The following is a 26,646-nucleotide window of genomic DNA, read 5'->3' as shown; positions in this document are numbered from 1 at the left end:
AGTAGAGAGGAAGCTCTCCAGCATGATTCCTTCAGTGCACCAGCTTCCCCCACAACCCTTGGTCAGGTAGGTCAGCTTTCTCCTCATCCCCTAGCCTTACTGCACCTTGTCTTCCAGAGTTGGGTCTTTAGGCTTTAGTTCTTATGGAGCAAAAGAAATCAGTCCCATGAAATCAGCCACTGTAGCACTGAGAAGAATATATATAAAATATTGAAATTAAAAAATCAGTAAGACCTATACAAATATTATACATATGTAAAATAGGAGTGTGGACGAACAGGTTTTAAGCTGTTAAGCTGGAAATGTAGCTGGCCACTTCTAGGGGCTGTAAAAGATGCCTGGAGAATGGCCCAGATGAACAGTTTGCAAAATGGCTCCATGCTATCCTTTTTCTAGGCTTTAGTACAGGAAAGAGTACCAGGAAAGAGAGAAGAGGTGTACAGCTGGAATGTGTTGCCCTGTGTCTCTCCACACCTGTTGGATGTATCATGAGTTCTGGTACACAGAAAGGTGAAGAGCTACCCTAACTTGTCCTTCAGCCAGAGACGTTCCTGGCTGCATCAGGAATAACAAGTGCAAGACAGAGTTGAAAATAATTGATTTTTGTCTCTTTTCAGTAATCTGATTAAAATTAAATTACTTGATTTTTGCTTAATACTCCTTTTTTAAAAAGCAGAGAGATTTGTTATCTGGCCATCTGCTGCATTAAAAAGAGCATAACTCAGCTAATGAAGAGCAGGAATAAAGAACTGAAATTCTCATTCAGTTCCATGAATTTCAACAGCAGTTGAGTGAGGATGATCCATGTGTTAGACTTTTTAGACAGGAAATTATCTAAGCAGCATAAAATCATCAATTCCATTTTGTCATAATTTTGAAATGAGAGAGTTCTTTTATATCCAAAGTAAGATGTATAAAGCCAGTTCAGTTTGTCCTATGCACCACTTGGAATAGGAAGGAGACTGGACAACTCTGTGTTGAAATATAAGAATTCCTCCTGTGCCCTGGCTTGCTCTGGGTCATGATAAATAGCCTTGCTGAGTTTGTGAGCTGCAGGAGTAATTTGACGAGCTGGCCTCCCAGAAAGGTACTTTTACCTTGAACAGGTGAACTTCACACAGCCTTCACTCTGACCTGAATAATTTAACAACCCAAATTTCAACTAAGAGGAAGACAAAGTACTCTGTCTCCATATCCGATGGCAGAAACATTAATGGGCCTTTCTTGGACAAAGTAGAATTGAAACAATGAACATTCATCTAAAACAGTCAATTTACATGCACACTGCCTGTCACTCTAGCCTTTCTTATTTAAAGCTTTTAAGCACTTCAGTTTGCACTTTAGTCAATATTTCTTTATGTGTGCTTTTTCATGTACTAGAAACAATAAAAGTACTTATAGTTAGTGAGGCCCATTTGAATAGTTTTAATGACTTCCAATAACCTATTAATTCAGGAGCAAACGTACCTAAAAATCTCCTATTATTGAGTTCATAAAGATAAATTTTTATAGCTTTAAGTACTTAAGTTAACAACTATGTCTTAAAATTCTGAACTGATTTTTAGCAAATAATTTAGAAAACACTTACTGCTTTGTGAGTCTGCTTAGCTAACTGAGATGGAATGTATCTTTTATTTCATTGGATTATAAGCTAACTCTATTGCTAATGTGATGTTAGTCCTAAATATATTTCATAGCAGGATTCTTATAATTAACTTTATCAGAAAGCAGTAATCAACTATATTTGTCACTTCCAATAGAATACTATTGCATTCTGACATGCTGTCCAGAGTAAGTGTCAATTTAGGTTGTGATAAATGATTTCCAGTACATCAGTAGTGTTCGCCTCTTTAAGATGCTTTGATCTAGATTATTTGTGGTGTTTCACTTTTGATTATTTTTATTGAAGGGTTTCTACCTACTTTGATGTGGGGCTCTGAAGGAAGGACTATATTTATTCAATATTCATGTATAAACAGCGATATTTTTGTCTGTATATAATGTATCTATTTCAAAATTATTTTCAAGGTTTAATTTTTCAGTAAGTCCAAAGGCAAGTTTATACTCATCTCTCACAAACAGCAAGTAGAAGTAAGCATGTACTCCCATGAGTCTCTTTGAAAGCCCTTCTCTCAATCTCCATTTCTTTCAAAGTCTTCATATGGAAATATGTGAATGAAACTGAACTGTGCAGTGGGAATCAAAAGCAGAAGAATTACTATAGCCTCAAAAATTCCTCCCAGGAGCACAGTTAGGAGTGGATGAATGCCAGGTATGAGCACTCTGTCCATACACACAGGAGAGGAGCACAATGTGACCTACCTGTGTTAGCAGGCTGCAAATTCCTCTCTTGCATAATGGGTTTTTCTAGTTGTGCAAACACCAAAAAATGCCACTTTTTCTTATGAGCAGGGTAAAAAATACAAAGAAAATAAAACCAGCATGAAAATATATCCCTAGGCCCTATATAATTGATATAGGCCAAGTAAATATGGGCTTTGTATTGTCCATGAAAATTACAGGCAATACGAACACAGCAGGGTAACTCTGGGCTGCTCTGACTTATGTCAAAGACCTGACTGATAAATCTATATTCAACATCCTAGAAAACAGATGTCTGCATATGGAGACACTATAACTTCTTTCAAATGTGGCACATGCAGTATTATGTAGTTTTGTATCTCTTTCCTTTAAAACTGTGCCTAGTAAAGATTTGGCTTTGTTTAAAGCACTGACTCTTGGTAAACTGTTAGATACTACAGGAGTCTGTCTCTGCTGGAAGAACTCATGTCTGGTATGATGTAGCTGTAACTGGCCAAAGTCTCTTTTTTCACTTCAAGGCAAGACATGTGACTGCAAGAAAGATGGCAGTTTACCCCTGAGAAGAAGAAATTCTGCATGGAAACCAGAAGTAAGTTCAGAATAAAAGAGAACCATGTGTCCCAAATGGCAAATAACAGCAACACAAAAATGAAGAGCGCATTGATAAATGAAATTAATGCTCTTCACAGCTCTGCCTTCAGACTAAAACTGGTGAGATGTTCCAGCTGTAAATTAAAGTTGGAAAACAGTCAAGGCAGGATTAGCAACTGCAAGCATTCTTCTGAATTCACTGAGCCCAAACAAAGGTTAGAATCATACCTGGAGTCTTGAAATTTCTCAGCTGGGATGGAGTGTCACAGATTTCCAGGATCCAGTCACCTGCTGCTTTTTCACTCCAGCAGTGAGTAGTCATAAACTCCCAGTTTTTGAATCCTTCCATGGAATGATCAAATAGCCTAAAATAAATCATGACATTATTTTAAGTGAACAATTTTATTTGGGGACCTAAGCTTTCAAGTCTGTAAACTCTTGAATAATCTAACTAATTAGCCAGTTCATTCATCTGTGCCTTTACAGAATGTTACTCCTGATGGTTTTCCCACACATATTTCAAACATATTCAGCAATCTCTTGTTTTGATGGAAAAGATTCTTTACATGCCATCATTTGTCATAACATGAAAGAGAACAGAAAGAGAATTCACCACAAAAAAGAAGTTAATACTGTTTGGTAGGATTCCTCTGTCTTGGGAAAAGCGCATGCAATACAGCATATCAGTTGCTTTAACAGCATTATGTAAATAAAAACAACTTGTAAGTTGGAAAATTTCTGTAACATCTATTTTTTGTCTTTGTATTTGAATACTTAGAAGGTGTTTAAAAGCAACAAAAAGTATTAAATGACTGAGACAACATTAGCAATACAACATTTGTGACTTCTTGTGAGGAAATAAAATTTACCTGAGACATTGGTCTCAATCCTCAAGTGACCAAGGTATCACCCTCTTGAAACACTCAACAAAATTGAGTTTGTATGAAACTGTGAGACTAATGGCATCTGATGGTTTCATCTAACCAACAACATTACCGTAATTTAGTTACCTAGATCTTGGGTGATAAGGAGCTTAGGCCTGGATTATGATAATTTCTAGAACAGGGGACAGTTTAGAGGCTGTGATGTGATGCTGATCCCACAGGGCAACGGAAAGAAGACTGGACAAAGATTTTATTATCTAAAAATGGAATTTATTAATGAGATTTTGGAAAGACACAAGAGAATGTGCACTGTTATTCAGTGCTCACAGTGTATTGCCTGGTACCCCAAAGTTATTGGCAGAAGGTGTGCTCTATTCAAGATTATTGACTTAAATAAAATGGCACAGCTCTGCTTTAAAAAATACATATATATACATACACACCCATATATATGTATGTGTATTTCTACATATATATATGCACATATATGCATATATGTATGTATATTTTTAAATACATATGCACGTACGCACATATATACATACATATATACATACATATATATATATATATATATATATATAACTATTTTAATTCTGTCTTCATGTGTGAAAATTCCGCTGGTAATAGGTATGGTTGAATTTTGTTTTCATAAAACAAGATCTCTACAGTAGAAAATCCAAAAGATTTAAAAGCATTTTCCATAAAACAGAGAAAAATCTAGTTTTAGGCTACAAAAATATTATGATATTTTAAACTCACTTGATTCTTTACTGTTATTTTCTGAGCTAATTTCAAGCTGTATTCTCAAAAGGTTGTGAAGTTCAGCAAACCTTGGCAAAGCAGGATACTTTTGTAGCAATATATGTGTCAATTTCTGGTAAATATCACCACATAGGATGTAAATAAAACACCATGCTTCTTGCTCGAAACTCAGGTCAGTCAGAGGTCAGTAACTTTTGCCAATTACTGCACATCCACATACATCAATAGGACATGTATGGACCGGCACACCTGGTGCACTTTATAGGACTCAGCCCAAAGCTGACTTTTGTGCTCTTATTGGTGCAACCTTCTTCCGTCTTAAATGAACAGGTATAATAATATTCTGTTCTATTAGTGATAATAATATAAAATTAAAATATAGAGAAATATTTAGAATTATGCTTCATTTCACTGATAATTGGGTAATTTTCTCCTGATGCAGTTCTGTGCCTGTGTGTATATGCATCTATATATGTGCATATATATATTCTGCCAGAAGAATTGGCTTGTTTCAACTGTTAAATCAGTTGTTTGAATACAGCAAATCTCACAAACACATGGCACACATAATTTACTGAAAGGGTAGAAATTATTACTCAGTTATTACCCAGTGTTAGCATGTGGGTATGTTCCATTTAAATAATTATGTTGGTTATTTTCAACAGTTCATCAAATTGTCATACTGTGTTCTGCTGATAGCTAAAGTATTACTTTCTAAACACGCTGTCAATCCTTCAAGGCAACAATATTCCTCTTTGCCATTGTGGCAACTAAATTATATAGTATTATGTAAGTTCTGTTCAATTATATTGTAAATTCGATATTCACTAGTGAATAGAAACATAAGTTGCTGTTTATTTTTACAGTAATTATTCCAACATTTTCCATAGTATTTTTTGTTTAAGGGTGTTTATTTGTCATGTTTTGCAATTCTAAATTGTTGTCAGATCCCCATTTTAATATTTTATCACTCTTTTCAGTAATTTTGGGATGAAGAGACAAAAAATCCCTTATGACTTTATCATAGGTATATAAAAACAACTTTACCTTAAATATGCTATGGCTGAAACTGTAAACTTTCATATCTCCATTCATGTAAATGGGCAAAATCCATTAATATTCTTTCATAGAAAATGGACCGTTTTTTTTTTGTTTTGTTTTGTGTTTTTTTTTTTTTTTTTTTTTTTATAAGAATAGTTATGTTTATATGGTCCTAAAATTACAATTGGCCTTTTCAAGGCATTCGCAAGGCTGATGTGGCCCCCGGTGAAAATGATTTTGACATCCCTGCCCTAGACTCTCAAATCAAAGAACCTGAGAGGCAGTACATGGGTTTCCCTTGCACTGGCATTAAATGGATGAGTGAAATTATCAAATATTCAGGTGTACTTTTCCTTATTCAGAAAGAAATACACATAGAATAGGATCTTTTAAGGAGCATGTAGCCAGCCCAGATAGTGAATTGATTTTGTTATTTATCAAATTGACACTGAGTCAGAATTCATATCAAGGAAATACTTACAGCTTATCATGGATTAGTAAATTCTTGGTATATGGTCTGATGAATTGTGAGCTGACTACTACAGGTTATTACAGATTAAAATGGTTAAAGGAGATTATGAGAATAATATTATCATTTTTATGGCTACGATCTTATACATCTGCAATACCTGTACTCACGCAAGTAACATGCTTTTAAGTATCAAAGTAAGTAACAGCATTTGAATCTTTATAACTTATTTTTTAACATAACCAGAACAGAATGCCCTGTCTGTTATTCAGTTACTCAGGTGATATCTCTTCATAACAGGACATCCAAGTTAGGATGGATGTGACTATACCACTGACTATATCCAGAGAAACTATTTATGGGATACTGTTTACAATTAATAACTTTACATTTAAAAATAATTACTCTCCTATCTCTGAGAAATTTTATATATGTTACTGAGTGTAGACTAAAATAATTACTTGCTTAAAACAAATTCAAGAGTCTTGGCCTCTTTCACTGTCATCACTTCAGCCTAGAAATTGCATCACCTTTCTATTTAAGAATATAACTTCAAGCAGAAACATTAATGTATAATCAAATTTGAGACCCAGAAAAAGACAATTAGCTACATTATTGGAATTCCACAAGTGGGAACATAAGGCTAGTCCCTCACGGTTTAAAATATTGGTATTAAAAAAAGAAAGCAGTGTGTCAGATTTTTAGCAAAGTATCTCAGATTCCTAAATGCTCAGAAGGATTTGTTTTAGTTCGTTTTAATTTTTAATTTTGTGTGACATACATAAGGCAGTGGATGTAAGTGATGCATCTGGTAACATCATCATCACCCATCACAAACAATAGGTAAACACAAAAAAGCAACTTTTTTATTGTCGAGATATATTTCCACATCAGAAGGCGCAGCTGCACTTGACTGACACCCACGAGTGTATATTGAACTGATCACACAGAGAGCCAGGTTAATGACTTAACCAAAGCTTTGGTCAGAATCTACTGCCCACCTGCCCTAAGTGCTTTCTCATGTACATGTGTCTGGGAAGAGTACTTAAAACTTGTGGACATGGATCTAAAGAAGATAAATTAAAAATGGATGCATACACTTTCTATTTTAATTAATTAATTAATTAATTAATTAATTAATAATATTTCCATTTTACCTCTGGTTATCACAGTTAATTTTATCAAGCAATGGAATAAGTTGTCATTATAAAGTTGTTTGGAGAACAGTAGCATGAATAATAGGGTACTGCCCCTGCCAGTCTGAAGTAGCAGATAGTACAGCAACCACCATTTTTAAACACAGAGAGGTTGCTACCAGGGACTACATGTATCTGCATGAAATGCTCCATCATGGCCTATAGACATGTCAGGCTGCTGAGCTTCACACAACACACTGGTCAGCCAGCTGTGTGGCTGATATTGACAGCTGTCATCTTAAAAGCTGCATGTACTTTCCAACTGAATTTGCAGTAAACCTTCAGAAACCTCACTTTAAACAGGCAAAAATCACAATGCAAGAGTATAAATGAACCTGGTGCCATACATTCAGACTTTTCCTACCCTGTCCTAGGTTTGAAAAGGGACATATGACTGGGGTAAGGGCAGGAGGGGACACTGACTGTCCATCACATAATTCAGTTTATTCCAAGTGAAACTCAATGTAGTGTTACAGTTAGATTGAGGTGTGGGTAGTTTTTATAAGGCTAGGAAAACATTAATTAATTCTCACTATAGTAGCTGGGGCAAACCTATCTGCAGGAAGCAGAAAACCTGGGCATTCTTCCTCAGCCTGTCTTAGAGAGCTCTTCTCTTTCAAGTTCAGTACACACCTCAGAAGCTGAGACATTTAGCTGTATCCTAACTATGTCCTTAGTCACTTGTCTGCAATCCCACTTTGGCTACAGAAAATTAAGTCAAAATTTTAATGATGGGTTTTGATTTTCCACTAAAACCGAACTTGAGGTATTGAATTCTAAAAGCCAATGCATGCCTACTCTGCAGATCCCTGATTAATTCTTTACTAGTCTCAGTCATCAAAGAAAGGCATGAGTCACTCTAAATCTTAGATATATTGCACTTCATTCTTTTTCCACATTTTCCTTTGACCAAGTTCCAGGATCAATTTTGGAGTTACATGAGGGATAGTGTCACTTACCTTAATTCATTTACTCTTTTGCACATAAAGCCTGAGTCTTTTCTGCAGAGCTGAGCAAATCAACAGTATTTTTTTGCTTTTTGATAAAAGAAATAAAAAGTTTGCCTTTTTTTTTTTTTTTTAATTGATGTTGTGTCTGTTGTATTCCCAGAGCTCCCCACCCTATCTAATGCTAATACGATCAGGTTATAACAAATAAAAAAAAGAAAAAAGATTTTTAGAGGAATTGACATTGCAAATGCAGTTCATAGAATAGGTGGTAGAAGGGTAGTGAGATGTCTTTTCAGCCACCCCCAAAAAGAAAAAATATACAGACAACCTGAACGAAATTAAACATAGCAAGTATGAATTGGGAGAAACAGTTTTCCAAGAACTGCTTCATCCTGTAGACATACTATTATACAAGCAGAGGATTATTGTTTGCTCATCCTGGACTTAATAATACCGCTACAGAATCCTTTTCAGTTACTGCAACAGTAAGACTCAAGCTTGGCCTTATCCTTTTCATCAAATTTGGATATGTAAAATGTTGTTTTTGTTATTAGAGTATAATGTGTAAACCACAACAAAGATATAAAATGGACTGGTCCAAAAATAAAAACGTCTTCCTATAAAGAAAAGGTTTCTTCTGATCACTGAGACATTTTATGAAGCAAACTAGCAAGCAAGATTAGCTGAGAATATCTTGGTTTTGATCTAAGAGCTACCCACAGAGAAGGGTATTATTAAAATTTAGTGATTATCTAAGGTTTCATGATAGGAAAAAGATGGCCACGAAAACACTTCCCTTTGTTACTGAACAGAGATATTATTAATGTCAGTACCATATAAGCATAGGAAGCTAGTGGCCTGGAAACTTGCCACCACGTGGCTAAAAAATTTCAGTTACGCAGTTCGAATGGCAGCAGCTGCTTTAAATTTAAAGGGCAAGAATTAAACAAGCCATGACTTCAGTGGGAGACAAACGAGCCTTAAGTTTGCTTCTTCTATCTTCTTTGTATATCTTCTATCTTCTTTTAGCTTGTCCCTCACAGCCAGCCCCCCTGTACTCAGCGTCTGTTAGAACTGACCTTGGTACATCTCAAAAACACTCAGAAACCCACGCTGCCAAATCCAATGGCCAACTGTTTTTAAAAAGGGGATACTGTTCCCCTTTGGACTTAACTGTAGCCTCATCCTCACACCAGCCAGCACTTTCCAAGCCTGTGTTTTCCTCTGCTGCAGTACATCCAATGTAATCATGTTTAGTACTTTCCAAACAACAAAGCAGATGTTCCCTGTAATGCAGTTTTTGAAGAATGCACATGAGGCTCAAGCCAGTGACAGTGTAATCCACCAAATGCCTGCAAAGGAATCCACATTGCCTCTGACTAAAAAGTTTTCTTACTGAAGTCATTTTAGGGGATGCCAACATTAAGGAAAAAATATGCAGAAAAAAGACCAGATGTTGCCCTGGGGACCTACTCATCAGTGCACCAGAAACTACACAATGACTCTTCTTCCAGAATTGGTGAAGAAGAAGTACACATGTGTAAAATATACCTTTTGCACTTTAAGATATTTTACCAGCAAACTGTTTCAAATTAAACCCAGATGAGTAATGGTAAAGCAATGAGGTTTTCCCTGGGTTCAGTAAAAACAGCTGGTATTGCTGCTATTAATCATGTACGTGCGCATTAAAAGATCTTGTATGTCGGAGAAAAGTGTCTCAGTCAGGTAGTAGCAATGTACAACAGCCTCTGGGACCTTTGCCTGTAGAAAAAAAAAAAAGCTGACTGCTTGCTGCTGTTGCATCTCTGCATGCTACTTGTACTTGAATAATTTATTCTGACACCCTCATCAATAATACTTAAAAAATGAAATTCCTTGTAACTAAATTATCATATCAGAGAATAACAACACTTGTAGTCTGAGTTTTATTTTATAACAGGATGATAAAACATATACACTCAACAACACTCAGTATACTACGAATTGCAAGACCACTAAGCCATAAGACTTCTTCCAGCAAGACCAAGGAAATCAAGCCTTGAAATACCATTTTGAAAAGTACTGTGCTCATATCCATCCCTTTAACCTAAGAAAGGTCTTCTGAAGATGCTATTTATTCCAAACCTAGAGTTTGCAAAATACATTTATTCCATAATAATATTAACTCAGAGTGGGTTGCTTCAGCCACATGTGACTGACAAGTCAGTATATTTCTCAAGCTTGCTTGGGAGACGAATTTCTGGTGTGACCAGATGAATATTTGCTCCGTCATGAATAATTTGCTTTTTGGAAAGTGTCAAAAATTAATAGGCCTTTCAGATTTTTTTGATTTTTGATTAGCCTTCTGATAGTATAGGATAAGAAACAGCTCAACATCATTTTAATACACGTATTCGCTTTCTCTCTACCACAGGTACAGAAAATAATTACTTTCTAAGGTGTAGTGGTTACAAAGAGACTGATTGAATTAAACTTTGTACCTATTCCACATACCGGTCATCACTAGAGGTGAACTGTGAATACTGGAATGTCTTTATCTCCCACTTGCTGTGAGTCAGCTGCAAGACATGAAAGCCTAGAGCCAAAAGTTAGCTGTGTTAAGACCACTGGGTTTACACGAGATTGTTTTGTTTGGACATCTAGTTGGATGACTTCTTTTTTTTTTTTTTTCTTTTTTTCTTTTTTAAATTTTCAAATAAGGAAGGACTGCTGCATGAAAACGGAATAGAAAACTAAAGAAAGATTTCTTCAAAGAGAAAAACGAAAGTCTGTTTTATAACTGCTTAGAGGGTAGAAGTCTGCCTGTGCACTAGTTAGCAGAAGACAAATTATTTGTTCCATGTAGCAGGGAGATACATAGATGTGTGTGCCCATGTGCTTTGTTATCAGCAAGGCACTGACAACACTTGTAATGAAACACAGGAGAGATTCTAGAGGGCCCCAAAATTCCATGACAAATTTCTCTCTGTTTGATTAATGTCTACAGCTTGAAGAGTATTCTGAGTATATATTTTCTGTTAAACTGACCTAATCTGTAATGAAAATCTGGGTTCACACTTCAGTAAGAACCAAGTCCATTTGAGATCCCCCTGTCTCCAAATCAGATCCTTCCTTTCAAGAGGAAAGATAAGTCCTTCTACCACTGAGTGACAGGAAGACATGTAAGTCTCCAGGGCTGGATAGTCACTATATCAGCAAATCTGGTTTGGGAAATGTGGATGTTGAGGAAGTTTGGAAAGCAGGTCACTCTCAGTTCCTTAAAAGCCCAGGACTGGAGGTACAAGCTTTTGTGAGGACTCAAGTGGGATGGCAGAAGAGTTCTCACAACATAGACTTGACACTTGGAAGTTTTTGCCATTTCTGAGCTTCCCTATTATACTATGGTCTCATCAGGAAGAAGATTTCCTAGCCAGTTAGAGCAGTATAGGAGCATTTTTTATAATAACTGTAACTTATTTACACATTTGGAAATAGGGTAGAGTGTGAGAAGGTTTCTCGGGTTTCTTAGAGCTTTAACCATCCATGGTAGGAAACAGTGCTCTTGACCACTGCTTTATCAAGATTTACCTGGGAAGGACTGCCAGTGTTTTCTTCCAAGAAAATTTCTGCTAATAGACTAGAGAAATAGAAATATCACTGGGAAATCTTCTAGTTTGCAGAACAGAAATACTGATGATGCACCTCATCTACGGGGACTGAAATTGCACTAATGTGCATTAACACACTAATACTGCATTGGATAAACAGATACTTACTTGAGTCCAGTCTGGATAAAAAGAAACAGTTTGATGCAGTGTCACAGTTTCTCCAAGACCAACACAGAGGTAACAGGATGAGAAAAATGAATTGTCTTTTTAAGAAAGATGATGTTATAGTGGCCAGACATTGAAAAGCAAGTATCCATTTCAGATTCATGGGATGAAGGAAATGGCTGACTTTTAAAATTTTAATAGGCTGTTTTCAAGTACACCCATTGATTTCAAAGTACTAGAGCAACTTCTCAGCATTGTCCCACTAGAAGCCTTTCATGGATTGAGCACACTACTTCAATATGAAAGGGGAAAAACAGGACACGGAAACTGGTGACATCAGGAGTCATAACCATTTTCACAAAGCTTAAAGAAAATAGTAGTAAAGAACTATTATTCTGTCTTATTTTTATTACTAGCAGAGAAAGAAGAAAAATGGAAAATAAGTGCCAATAGTATGTAGAAAGTCTCTTTCATTCAGCTTCCTTCTATAACACTGAGCCTTTTACTATTTTCTTCACATTTCCCAGCCATCAAAAAATTGGTGAGCCAAAAAAGACTATTGAAATTGACTAATCTTTGTTTTGAAGATGATGTCCTTCACAGCCAGCCTACTGATAAAGACAGAAATTGTCATCTTTGAGTTCATTTGCCCTTCACTCTATTTCCCTCAGAAAAAATAATTAGCCTTTGTCTGCCAGCCAACATACCGTAACGATTTGACTGTTCTTTGCTGATGCTGCAGTCTCAGTGCAGGCTCTGCATGCTGACTGGACTGTGAAGTTGTGTTGTCATACTATACCTGTTGGCCAAGAGCTGTGACCGAGTTCCAGAAGGAGATGTTAGGTAAATTGCCAAGTCTCCACGTCGAGGGTGAGTAATAGTGATGCGCACAACGACGTGCTCCAGGTAAATCACATGGTGATTAGGGTTATCTGAACAGCCAGTGGCTTTGTAAATTGAACGGACAACACTGTCAGGTCGTATTGTTCTATAATATAAGCATACAAAACAGCATCAGCATTTCTTGCTTGTTCTGTAAAATAAGACAGCCACAGGGTAATTATTTCACTGCAGCTAATGGCAACTACCTGGCTTTCTGTTAAGCATGTACGCATGCTAAAAGAGGACAGTGAAAAACCTCTAACAGGAATAAGCCTTTGGGACTCAGCATTTTTGTGGATTAGTGGCCAGCTGAGAATTATTGGGATTGTCGTGGGATCACAGCTGGTTGTTAAGCCCCAGGAAATGCCTGGCATAGCCATAGTCCTTGCTTACGTAATAGCAAATATTACATGTTAACTGTATCAAACAGCATCTGACTCAGGGGGTTTAAACTGGCACAACATCCTTGCAGACTATACCAGTTATTGATTGAACATGTCTAGAATATTTATCAAACAATAATCTTCATACTTTGGCAGTGTGACTTATGACTTATGCTGTCCCTATATCCACAGAATGCACATACAGGATTTTTCTCTTAAGCCTGGCTCTATAGAGACCCTATCATAGCATTTGGAAAACAGTTTAGTCTAGCCTCTGAGCTAGAGATTCTCCTAAGACTGTTTGAGAGAGATAATATCATGCAGTATTTTAATGAAAAGAGTATTTGCTCGTTAGATCCTGGATTGATAAGTCTGTACTCATCTTACAAAGGTGACTGCACTGCACTCAACCAAACATTCTTCTTCTTTGGGTCATCATCTATATCAGAACCAATCACTATTCAGGCTGCCTTGTTTTATACCTCTAGCTTCTGGGGCATTCTTTAAACTACAGCCTCTTTACAAGCACTGCAGGGAACACCCTTTACAGGGTAATGACCTGACAACTGTGAAAGTGACAGAGATCCCCAGTAGAGCTTTCAAAATGGCACATTATACACAATGCAAGGGAGGGGTAAATTATACCAAATTTCTTTCCATAAGTTTATGCCAGCAAGAGTTTTGGCAGCGGGTATTACTTGATTTGGCGATCTGTGTTCTCCACACACACGTGCTGTGGAGGGACCGTTGTCCACTTTTCTGCTTCTATCACCATTGCTTCAGCATCCATCAGTCCAAATCCATAGAGGTGGCTCACTGTAAGGTAGAAACAAAATGGTTGCAATTATAGCATGAAACCTTGTTTTTCACCATAGACTTATTTCAGAGAGTCATATCCTAACAGGAATTGCTTCTTTTCTACTTCTTCCTTGCTTTTGCATGAAGTTAAAAATCTCCTTGCCAGAAACAATAATGACTATGACTAATTTGTTCACTAGATCTATTAATTACTTTATTACAGAAGAGGCAGACAACCATCATGAACAACACTGTGTGGACCAGAACTGCAGAATGCCGGGGAGTACAACTACCTCCAACTGCCCTTTGTCCATGTGCTTTAAATCAGACCAGTTCTTTTATATGACATAAAGTTAAAAGGTGTAAGGAACCAGAGGAGGGTTATTTTTGTTACTCGTGTACCAAACACTTGCCTGTATGTAAATATTGAAGGTAACTGAGACAATAAATTTAAGAAGGAACAGACTGTCTTTTGTAACTGCTGTATACTGTTGAGTTTCCTGAGTGTAAGCTGCATGCAGATGTTCTCTTATTCCAGTATGACTGCCAGTAGCCAGCCAACCACTAAAGCTGCCTGCAAGACGAGGATTAAAAGCAATGGCCTTTGAAGACCAGGGCCCTAAATAAAATCCAGTTCTCATGCAGAGTCTGTGTCAGAAAGGCTCCTACCTCTGCCTGCTTTGTAGATCTGCAGACGAAGTAGAGATCTGCAGATGAAGTCACTCCTGGAAAAAACTGTTAACATTGCTGCTGACCTCTGATATTACCTGCTGCAAGCATTGCATGTACAGTGCTACTAAGTGTCCATGCCTGAAGATTTGCACTCTGTATTAACAGTTCATTCCTGGATGTCACATACTTTCTCATGTGTATCTGCCTTTCATGTCATGGACAGTCAACAATGGTTCTCTTCCAAGAAACTCGATGCCTAGCAATTTAACTTTAATGCCTGAATGCCTTCTGCTCAAAGAAGCAGAAGGCTTTAAAACATCATCTTTTTTATGACACAAAAAAAAAATAAAATCAAACTTTCAAATGCCCAACACCTGGACAACACCTAGACAAGGTAAAGTATTTCCAACAGACTTGTGACAATTCCGCATCTTTCGTGTTTTTTGTAATTTTAAGAGTACTCAACTTGATGTAACTATTCCAAGAGTTCCAGTAGCTTACCAGGATTTAAAGTTTCACTTACTGAATCAGCTGTGTGTTTTTGGTTAATGTTCCAATCAAATCAGAAATTTGCAAATGGATTTTGATGGATCAGAAAGAATTGCTAGCTGTGTTGTTTTATTGTGACAAATCAGTGCTCTTGGTAAAGTTCTGACAGCAGAAGGTGAAAGAAAAAAGGTTCCAGAGGGAGGAGTTTAGCTCATAAATATTCATAAATCAGAGTCACTTGCTACCATAGACAGTGCCAGAAAACCCCCAGGAAAACATAATGCTGTTTTCATCAGTAATAGGACAAGGCATGGTGTCTTTTCAACTGCACTGTGTAAAGGTTTGTGAAAGCAGACTCCATTCATTGCCAAACCAGAATTCAAAAGACTCCATCCAAAAAAACCCCCCACCTTGTCAAATAACTGTTCAACGCATAAAAATAAGCAGTGCTTAAGAATCCCATCTTTCAAATATGGCAGTATCTAATACTGTCTGAAACTGCCAACTGAAGAGGCTTCCTCGATGGAAAATACAGCAAGGCATAATGACTATGTAATGAACTGGTTTTTTTCTCAACTCATTCCTCTTCAGCCCAAAACTGAGATGCACGTAGCATGGAAATGTTCATCTGGAGAGAGCTAAACACAGCTCTTCTGCCAAATGAGCCAGGTATCATTTTTAGAAATGAAACACAATAACTAAAATACAATAAAATAATTAAATTCAGCCCTCCTTCAGACTTCTGAATTCTTCTTAATGTATTTCACAAACAAATGGACAGGGAAAAAGTCTTATTTTTACATGTGGGTGGAGGGAGCTATAAAAAGGGCAAGGATAGCTTAGATCAGGGGTGTCAAACTCATTTCCACCCGGTATAATTTTAGGACTTAGTAACTACTCCGAAATTTATAAAGTCCTAAGATTACATTTGGCCCTTGGAAGGCGACTGTGAGGCTGATGTGGCCCCTGGAGAAAATGTGTTTGACACCCCTGGTTTAGATGGAAAAACTTTGTATGGTGAGTATGGTTCCTGTGATGGAAATCTCCCTGGCCATAGGTGTCATCTTGCAAAAACTACATCTGCTGATGCAAGTACATTTATCTGTGAAGTCTTTTGTCTGTTCTTACACTGCATGCAATGTTCCAATATTTAAAATTTTAATTAATAATCATTGTCTGCTCTGATAAACAGTGGGAGGAAAAAGAGTGTGGACTTACTTGGTCTGTAACTGTACACAGTTACTCTGTACATTTAAACAGTGAGTGGTTAAATTTTCATGAATAGAAAAATATTTTGAGATAACCCATGGAAAATGCATTTTTAATTTCTGACAGGTAGCAATCTGCATTGGGTTAGGTGCCCAGCTGTAAGAGACTGTGTGTTCAATCCAACTAGTGAGCTCAAAGAAGAGCCAAATTTCTTTTCAACTCACCTTTTCTCACCCAGAAGTTAGAGCAGATGAGTACCTAACATTGCCACCATGAAGCAGTGACCTTCTGATGGAAAAAATGACTTTTAAGTCACCTCACCCTAGATGTTTTTATCCCTAATATGCACATTAAAAATACAAATAGAATCTAGAGAGTGAAGTTTTTATCTATCCTACCCTAAAAATTACTTGAAAAATAGAATTGTGTTCATTTTTCATCCATGAGAAAAAATTATCACTCAAGGTTGTGTTAACTGTTCATGATTTGATGCTTAAACTCTCTTGAATGAGAGCAGAGATGGGACTGAGAAGTTCTGCGCCTGCTGTTTTTGTTTTTTTGTTTTTTTTTCTACAACTGAAACAGAGGTACATTTTTCCCTTGAAAGGCCTTCCAATTGAAATAAAAACTTCCTGACAGTCAGGGGTGCTCCTAAATCCTTCCATGTGGGAAGTTTCCAGGCAGCTGACATTTGGCTGTCTGCAATGTTTGCACTTCAAAGCCCTTGATCCAGTGGGTTGGTTAGCAGCTGCAGGTACCAGCAGAGGCCCATAATTTTCAGAGACTAAATAACAGCAATTTAGGAAAGAATCACAAAGTTAACAAGAGTAGTTGATTCCCTGTGTCTTATAGAAGAAAGCAGATTTTGTTTCCTGCTGCCTTCAAATTGCACCCCTTCATCTGTGTGTATGCTAGTACTGCTGTGAACCCTATGCCAGAGTGCCTCTCCCAGAGGTTAAAAATTACCCCCATGGTCCACATGGGCCATAAATGTATTCTGGGAACCATCTGGAACTGCCACTGATTTGTACCTGAATAGTACTGAGCTCTACTTCTGCTCACCCGGACAGAAAAACAGCAAAAACAGCGTTTGAAAGGAGCTGGTGATTGCAGAGTGAGATAAATTGACTGCAAGTGCAAAATGCCCCAGGACCCTGTGCATATCCATTGCTGCTGGGCTTGGTTGTTGCTAGGAACCATGGAGCATGCCAGAGGGTGTGTGGGGCTGTTTTGCCTTTCAGAGACAAAATAGGAATGTGAGGTTGGTGCAATGCAAGCTAGTGACTAAAGAGCAGACTGTCACTCTTGTTGAGCTGAAGGGCTGAAAACTATGATGTCCTTGTGATCACAGTATCCACGGGCAAAACTGTACTTGCATCCTCTCTCTACTCATTTGGCAATGCAAACCGATCCACTCCTATTTCTGCAAAATCACAGTTATACACAGAGATTTAGGTATGCAGGACAAGTTTCAGAGAAAAACTAGCCTTCTGCAACTCAGAGTAAATATTAAGTTTTAGCTGATCTCTTCACTCTTCTTATCATTTAAGAAAATAACATCTCTCTGGGCTAGTATACATTTATTTACCCCAGGAGCAATTCCTCTATTAGTGTACCATGAAATCAAGGCCTGTTCAGCTGCTGGATAGACGTACCCAGCTTTTTCATAATCCTTTTGTTTTTGTCTGAAACTCCTATTGCAAATCCAACAACAGTGTCATTCATATACAAAGACTATGTATAGCTATCCCCAAATCTAAATGCAGCATGTATATCCCACTTGACTTGACTAAGTGAAGCATGAATGGATTATGTTGATAAATAATAACACAGAATCATGCACACTCCAGGAAAACTGGGACCAGACATTGAAAACCCTGCATTTCCAGTGCCTCAGTGCAGCTCAGCTTGATTTGTTAGGCTACAGTTTCATTGCCAGTGATCAAGATGTCTCATCAGTAGCTTAGACGCTAAGCTTCCCTTGCCATTTTGCTCATCTGACAAAAAACATTGAAGAATACTTTCTTCCTACTATATTTTTTACCTTTAATTTTCTATATTGTGAATGCAGCATTGGAAATATAAATATTTCATACACATATTTCAAACACTAAATCAGAAGGAGAGAAATGGTAAGAACTTCAGTTTGTCAAATGAGGAATATGCAACTTTCCTAAATTAGATTCAGCTATTTCATGTGTAAATTTTAATGCTACTTTAGGATCTTGATCCAGTTTCATGCAAAATGAGACTGTGTCCAGTTCTGGGCTCCTCAGTTTAAGAAGGACAAAGAATTACTGGAGGGAGTCCAGCGGAGAGTTACAAAGATGATGAGGGGTCTGGAGCACCTTTCTTGTCAGTAAAGACTGAAAGAGCTGGGTCTATTCAGCTTGGAGAAGAGAAGGCTGAGAGGTGATCTCATCAATGTTTATAAATATAAACAAGTGTCAAGAGGATGGCACCAGACTCCTTTCAGTGATGTCCGACAATAGGATGAGGGGCAATGGGCACAGACTGAAGCACAGGAGAGCACAATATGAAGAGAAACTTCTTTACTTTGAGGGTAACAGAACACTGGAACAGGCTGCCCAGAGAGGTTGTGGAGTCTCCTTCTCTGGAGACATTCAAAACCTACCTGGACACATTCCTGTGCAATCTGCTCAGGGTGATCCTGCTTTAGCAGGTGGCTTGGACTAGATGATCTCCAGAGGTCCCTTCCAATCCCAATCACTCTGTGATTCTGTGAAACAGGAATCTAAAATGCCCCTTATATTGTGGTTTTCTTAAATGTTGCTTAACAAGACTAGAAGATGTGAGACTCTTGAGTTACTATCATCCTATAAATGCTTTAAACCAAATGGTACTAATATTTCTTTTACATTTGACATTTTATTTGCTGTAATTTTATATTACTTCAAGTTTCTGTCATTCACTTAGTATATCAAAATGCTTTGACCAGGAAAGACAATTGTCTAAAGAACAAAAGGGACAAAAAAAGGAGAAATGCTATGATGACACACAGCTCAAACTTTTTAAATTTTGTTTTGTCATGTCCTAAATAAGAGAACATTGATCCTGAATGAGAATTCATCTTGTTTGAGCCATATTGCCATTGCATGCCAACCTATGACCAGTAATCGGTGATAACTAGATGTGATTTTTGAAACACGTAACTACTTTATGAGCCAGTAGCACAGCCATGCAAGAACACACTTTTTTATTCTTGCTTTTAAAACAAACTCTCTCATGTCTTTTAGATTAAGCACATTATTTGTATTTTTATATACTACACAGAATCAACCCCTCAAATTTTCTACTTAAGGACAAAGCAAACAGCAAACTCAGTCCTCCCTCCCCACAGAATACCATTAAAGCTAGGTATCTTTGAAGGCTCTGCAAGGAAAGTAGAAGATAGAATTCTTACTCTTACCATCACACCAGAAAAGGATTTGAAGGACAGAAAGTTGCCTAACAGATTTGTATTAAAAGTGGCAGCTACAAAGACGCGCAATGAGAAACTCAGGAGCTTCTATACCATAAAGTCAGAGAAGCACAGAATGGTTTGGGTTGGAAAGAACCTTTAAAGATCATCCACTTCCAAGGACCCTGTCATGGGCAGGGATGTCTTAGTATATCAGGTTGTTCAAAGCCCTTTCCAACCTGACTTTGAACACTTCCAGTGATGAAGCATGCACAATTTCTCTGGTCAACCTGTTCCAGTTCTCTCACTGCCTTCATAATAAAAAAAATTTTTGTTATGTTCAACCTAAATCTACCCTCTTTCCATTTAAAACTATTGCTCCTTGTCTTGACACTACAGGCCTTGATAAAAAGTGTCTAGCCATCTTTCTTGTAAGCCCTGTTTATATAGGGAAAGGTGCAATAAGATCTCCCTGGAGCCTTTTCTTCTTCAAGCTGAACAACTCCAACTCTTTCAGCCTTTATTAATAGGAGAGTTATTCCAGCCCTCTGACCATTTTTGTGATCAGAAAGGTGCTAACAGAATACTTAAAAAGTTGCTTTCATTGAGCTTCCAGTTACATTTATGTCAATTTCTGATTTTTGTATTAGTACAAATAATTTCTTCAATAATATACTCTCTATGGATTTACCTGATAACAGGTTTGACAAAAAAGATCAGCCCTTTGGATATTACATTTTTTATGTGTGCCAAAAGCTCCTATTTGTTCATAAGATAAAATACAGATTGCCCAGGAACAGTGGTGGGACAGCTAGTAGAATTTAAACCTCCAATAGCCAGAGTACCTTTGTGAATTGTTTCTGTATGCAACTCTGACACTGCATCACCTTCCATGATACTTTGCAGTGACTTAAAAAATAACCCTAAAGCACACCATCTTAAATCATTACGGAATTAAATCCTTGATCACATCTACATTCACATCCTGGCAGTAATTATCTGCTTCGGGAATTTTTAAAACACATATGGTTATTAAGCATAGACATCAGTTGACAAAAAGGACCAAGACTGAAACATACTTCTGTGGCATCAGAGTTGGACTCTACTAGTAGTGACAGCAAGTACCAGCCCAATACTTCCCCCTCACATGAGTGCTAGCAGCGTCTGGCCAGAGGTCAGTGGTTAATGCAGTCCTCAGAGCACATGGTATCTACTGTGCCATGCATTTGGGAACATTTTCCCCAGAGTCACGGAGAATACCAGTGACTCTTGCTAGAAACCTCAGCAGGGCAATCAGCAAGACCGGTTTACTTCTCTGCCTCTGAGGGACAAGGGTTGTGACAGAAACACACAACCTGACTACTGTTGGCTGGTGATTGCTAAGACAGACAAGCTGCTGCTTCTCTGCAGCAGCATTTGGCTGTAAATCATAAAGCCTCTACTGAAGACATTCATTTATATCACTTGAAATGAGCCAGCTTATGTGAATGGAATAAATCTGAGGATTATGTGCATTTAGAAGAGAGAAAAAAGTTTGCCGAAATAAAGTTGGCCAAGGAGCATCTACAGTAACAGAAGTTATACATTTTAACTTGTGACAGTCTTTTAATGTTGGATTTTCTTTTCCAAAAAGCACAAAGATCCCTTGAAAAACATGGTAGCTTGCAAATTTGCTTTAAACAAAAAAACCTATTTTGTGACAGCACCACGGAACACCTTTTAAGAATAGGTACTCATTTTCTCTATTAGGAACAAAATTGTGCTCAGAGGTACATTTAGGATTCCCCAACAACTCAAAAGCAGCCAAATGTCATTTCACCATATCAAACAACAAAAACACCTTTGGGTAAGAGCTTCTATGCTAGGCTTCATCTCAGAACAGATGATGACAGATGAGTCAGAGGCAATGGAAGTGGAAATGCAGACAGATCGTTAGCAGGAGACACAAAGACAGCATTTTTGTGCTGTCAGGTGTATCAGACACATGGTGTAGAACAGTCGTCTTATTCTGTCTTGCACAGTGGCTGTGTCTGTTCAGAAGTGTCGGTGTTCCAGAGGGATATTTACACTCAGACTAATTCCTGAGTAAGCACAGGGCTGCAGCAGCTTTTGGCAGAGGAAGGATATACACAAATAAGCAGAAAGCCATAACAAAGTGTTTTGCAAATTGTTTAAGCATAATGAAGGTGATTTTTAGAACTAAAACTACACCAACAACACCACAAAGCAGAGAAATTATTACTTAACTAAGCAGACTTCACACTACCCCACAGAGATATACAGTAGATTCTAATCAGTAACCTGAAGCATAAAGAAGTTAAACAGTAAGCCAAGTCTACATAGATAGCTGCAGCAGTAATGCTGGTAATAGACTTTGTGGATGAATTTCTGCATCTGCTGACTTAAAAGCAGCCCTTTAATAGCTGTTTTTTTTTGGAGAGAAAAAGTGATACAGTTATAAACAACTTAAGGTATCTAGCTGATCTGAGTTGTCCTATGGAGGTCCTTGTCTTTCCCTATAATTACTCTACATCCTGCCAGGTTGCTCTAAGTGCTTAAAATACTGTATGGTGTGATCTGCTTCCTAACTGCCCTGAAACTTAGTTTCACTGAAGTGGACACACTCCGATAATAAAACAACTACCAGTTTTTTAATTACTGACACACACTACCGCATCGCAAGAGCAATGAAGAGCTTTGATGTTCTAAAACATAGGTGCTTGCTGTTTGATAAAAAAGACAGAGCTACCCATGCACAAGATGCTCACCATTGCCATGGGCATATAAAAGTATGGCTAGATATTTGCCTAGAACATTCTCACAAGTGTACTGTTTCGATAATTAGTGTATAAAGAGGTCATGCAATTGCATACCACTTTTAAGGACTTCTATTTTAAAATGCAGTCTTCATTGTCTATAATTATAGCTGTGGAAAATTCTATCAGTTTATCACTCACTTTTAAAATTCGTTGATCCTGGTTCTTCTTTCTTAATACTGTAAAATGGAAATCTACATTGCAGATGAAGTGTTAGACTCTTAGGTTATGAGTCCATAGGGGAAGACACATATCCCTCCCCTTCCTCCCTGACCCCCAGTCCTTTGCAGAAGTTTACAAAAGGTCTGAGTTAGGCTTGTTAAAAGAAAGTAATGCCAAAGGTTATCATGCCCATAGTGTGCATCCTGCTAGTGCTGTCAGTCCACTTGCCAATGTTTGGAATACTAGGAGCTGCAGAGCATAGTAATTGCACATAGCTTTCTATCCAGGACAGACAGACAACAAATCTGTCAGTTGTTGAGCAGAGGCACTATTCTTTTAAAATTCTTTGTCTGCTGTTCTCATCATGGTTTGGTGACAATTCTGAGTGCTATTATAATAGAAATTTAAATCCTTATTTTGCCTTTTGCCTGCTGTTACTCCTGCTTTACAGCTATTTAATTTACATTTTTAAAAACATGTAAATTTGACTCACAATATATGACCCCAGCAAAACAACCAGCTGTAACACAAAATGTCAATCTACTTCTCTTTGTGTATTCCAGTACAAGTTTGAAGTTTCTGCTTAGGCTTTGCTTCACATTCACAGCTCTGTTCTTTGCTTTTCAGAGGCAGCAGGGAACAGAGTGCTACAGAGCCAACAAGTAATGAGAAGCTTTGATAATAAAGAGTTTGAGGCTGGGAAAAATAATGGCTTCTCCCTGGCTTCTCTGAGAAATTCCCTCTCCTCCTTCATACGTCTCCATCTCTGGAATTATACAGATATATTACTGATCTTACATGTCTTTCAACTGCAAGCAACATTGTGTGGATCTCAGTCTGTGCTAGGAGAAAAAAACATCCAATAACCATGATCTAGGTTGCAGAATTCAGTATGTTTTCCAGGTACGGTCCTCAAATCCCGAAGAGATTTTAGGTCTTGCTCAAGGCTAGCAGAGTTCAGATACCTGACAATTTGTTTGGGTTTAACATTGACAAATTCCTAATGCAATTTTAATATTACATTTAAAAAACCCTTTATTTGTGATTGTGAGCTGAATTCTTGCATGTAGGAAGGAAACGAGACATCTAGAAAGGTTGCAGTACCATGCATCAAAAGACAATGACTTTAAACTTTCTGCTAAAAAAATGCATGTTTTAACACCATATTTCATCAACTATCTTAATTCTTGTAATATTTTCCATATCTACAGTAATGCCTTCTGTATGATGCAATGATAAAGATTATGGTATTGACCCTGTGATTCCTCTAATATTTAAATGTGGTTTGGGATTCCTGAGGGCACAGTACTTTTCCTATCATACATGCTCTGTCAGTGCTGGGACAGACACTTTCACCTACTGTTAGACTAGCTATTAATTGTAACTGGTTTTCTTCTTTCCTGGTGCTAAACTAAACATTGCTCTGACTTCAAACCACGTCCAAGCAGAAGGCAAAAAGTGTTCAGATTCATCTAACCAGTTCAGCTAGTGTAAAACTAATGCCTGCCTATGTGAGTGAGTACCAGCATCTCTCTCAGACTTTACATCCACAAATCTGTTGAAGACTTGGTCATGTATGCATCACTAGATTATTTTTTCCAAAATACATTTGCCTTACCAGAACTTTTCCTGTGAGCTGTCTACTTAAAATCACAGAACCATGTAGGTTGGAAAAGATGCTTAAGATCATCAAGTCCAAGCATAAACCTATCATTGCCAAGTCCACCTCTAAACCATGTCCCTAAGTGTCACATCTACATGTCTTTTAAATACCTCCAGGGATGGTGATTCCACCACTTCCCTGGGCAGCCTGTTCCTCTGTTTGACAAGCCTTTCCATGAAGAAAATTTTCCTAATATCCAATCTCAAGCTCCCCTAGTACAACTTGAGGCCATTTCCTCTTGTCCTATCACTTATTGCTTGGGAGTAGAGACCAACACCCTCCATGCTACAACCTCCTCTCAGGTAGTTGTTGAGAGCAATAAGGTCTCCCCACAGCCACCTTTTTTTCTGGAGATTAAACAGTCCCAGTTCCCTCAGTCGCTCCTTGTAAGACTTATGCTTCAGACCCTTCAGATCTTCTCTGCCCTTCTTTGGACAAGCTCCAGCACCTCAATGTCTTTCGTGTAGTGAGTGGCCCAAAAGTGAACACAGGATTTGAGGTGGGCCCTCACCAGAGCTGAGTACAGGGGGATGATCACTGCCCTGATCCTGCTGGCCACACTTTTCCTGAGACAAGCCAGGATGCTGTTGGCCTGTTTGGCCACCTGGACACACTGCTGGCTCATGTTCAGCCACCTGTTGACCAATATCCCCAGGTCCTTTTCTGCCAGGTGGCTTTCCAGCCACTCTTCCCCAAGCCTGTAGCATTGTCTGGGGTTGTTGTGACCCCAGTAGATGACCCAGCACTTGACCTTGTTGAACTTCAGACAATTGGCCTCAGACCATGGATCCAGCAGGTTCAGATCCCTCTGTAAGGCCTTCCTACCCTCCAGCAGAGCAACACTCCCACCCAGTTTGGTGTCATGCGCAAACTTACTGAGGGTGCACTTGATCTCCTCAACCAGATCACTCAGAAAGAGACTAAACAGAACTGGCCCCAACACTGAGCCCTGGGGAACAACACCAAACAGATTTGACTCCATTCGTCACAACCCTTTGGGCACAACCGCCCAGTCAGGTTTTTACCCATCGCAGATTACACCAATCTAAGCCATGAGCTGCCAGCTTCTCCAGGAGAATGCTGTGGGAAGCACTGTCAAAGACTTCAGTAAAGTCTAGGTAGATAAAATCCACAGCCTTTCCCTCATCCACTAAGTGGGTCACCTAGTTACAGAAGGAGATCAGACTGGTCAAGCAGGACCTGCCTTTCATAAACCCATGGTGACCGGACGTGATTGATCGGTTGGTTTTCCTGTACGTGTTGCATGATGGCACTTGAGATGTTCTGCTCCATAACCCTCCTCAGCACTGAGATCCGACTGATAGGCTCATAGTTTCCCAGATCTTCCTTTTGGCCCATCTTGTAGACTGGCATCATACTTGCTAACTTCCAGTCAACTGGTATTCCCCCAAGTTAGCCAGGACTCCTGATAAATGATTGAAAATGGCTTGGTGAGCACCTCTGTCAGGTCTCTCAGTACCCTTGGATGTATCCCATCTGGCCCCATATATTTGAGTGTGTCCAAGTGGTGCAGCAGGTCACTAACTTTTTCCCCTTGGATTATTGGGGCTTCATTTTGCTCCCTAATCCTTGTCTTCTGGCCCAGGGGGCTGGGTACCTGGAGCACAACTGGTCTTACTGTTAAAGGCTGTTACTGTTAAAGGCTGAGGCAAAGAAGGCATTTAGTATCTCAGCCCTTTTCCTCATCCTTTATTACTATGATTCCCCTCACATCCAACAAAGGAAAGAGATTTTCCTTAGCCCTCCTTTTCTTGTTAATGTATTTACAGAAATGTTTTTTAAGGCCTTTTACTGCAATATCCAAATTAACTTCTAGTTGGGCTTTGGGCCTTCTAATTTTCTCCCTGCATAACCTCAGAACACCCTTGTAGTCCTCCTGAGTGCCTGTCTCTTCTTCCAAAGGTCATAAACTCTTTTTTTTCCCCGCCCCCCCCGTCTTCCAGCCAAAGTTCTCTATTCAGCCAGGCCGGTCTTCTTCCCTGCCAACTTGTCTTTCAGCACACAGGGACAGCCTGCTCCTGTGTCTTTAATGCCCACAAGTCCTTTTTGCGAGCAACAGGTCCAGTGGGGCACCTTCCCTAGTAGGCTTACTGACCAGCTGTATCAGGAAATTGTCTTCCACACACTCCAGAAGCCTTCTAGACTGTTTCCTCTCTGCTG

The 26,646-nt window shown here is 38.4% G+C and overlaps 1 protein-coding gene across 2 annotated transcripts in view; it reads right to left on the bottom strand.

Annotated features, from left to right (window-relative positions):
* Positions 1-26,646, bottom strand: part of PCSK5 (proprotein convertase subtilisin/kexin type 5) — a 256,587-nt gene that overhangs the window by 76,781 nt on the left and 153,160 nt on the right. For both annotated transcript variants that reach the window (XM_005499780.3, XM_065046018.1), the window contains exons 11-13: positions 13,934-14,051; positions 12,770-12,958; positions 3,142-3,278 (exon numbers count right to left, since the gene is read on the bottom strand). In XM_005499780.3, coding sequence (XP_005499837.1) covers positions 3,142-3,278; positions 12,770-12,958; positions 13,934-14,051 — 444 coding nt within the window. The remainder of the gene's footprint in view (positions 1-3,141; positions 3,279-12,769; positions 12,959-13,933; positions 14,052-26,646) is intronic.

The sequence above is a fragment of the Columba livia genome, chromosome Z (genome assembly GCF_036013475.1).
Source record: "Columba livia isolate bColLiv1 breed racing homer chromosome Z, bColLiv1.pat.W.v2, whole genome shotgun sequence".
In the NCBI taxonomy this organism is placed as follows: Eukaryota; Metazoa; Chordata; class Aves; order Columbiformes; family Columbidae; genus Columba; species Columba livia.
The sequence above is the reverse complement of the archived record's forward strand: the minus strand, read 5'-3'. Positions and strand labels throughout refer to the sequence as shown.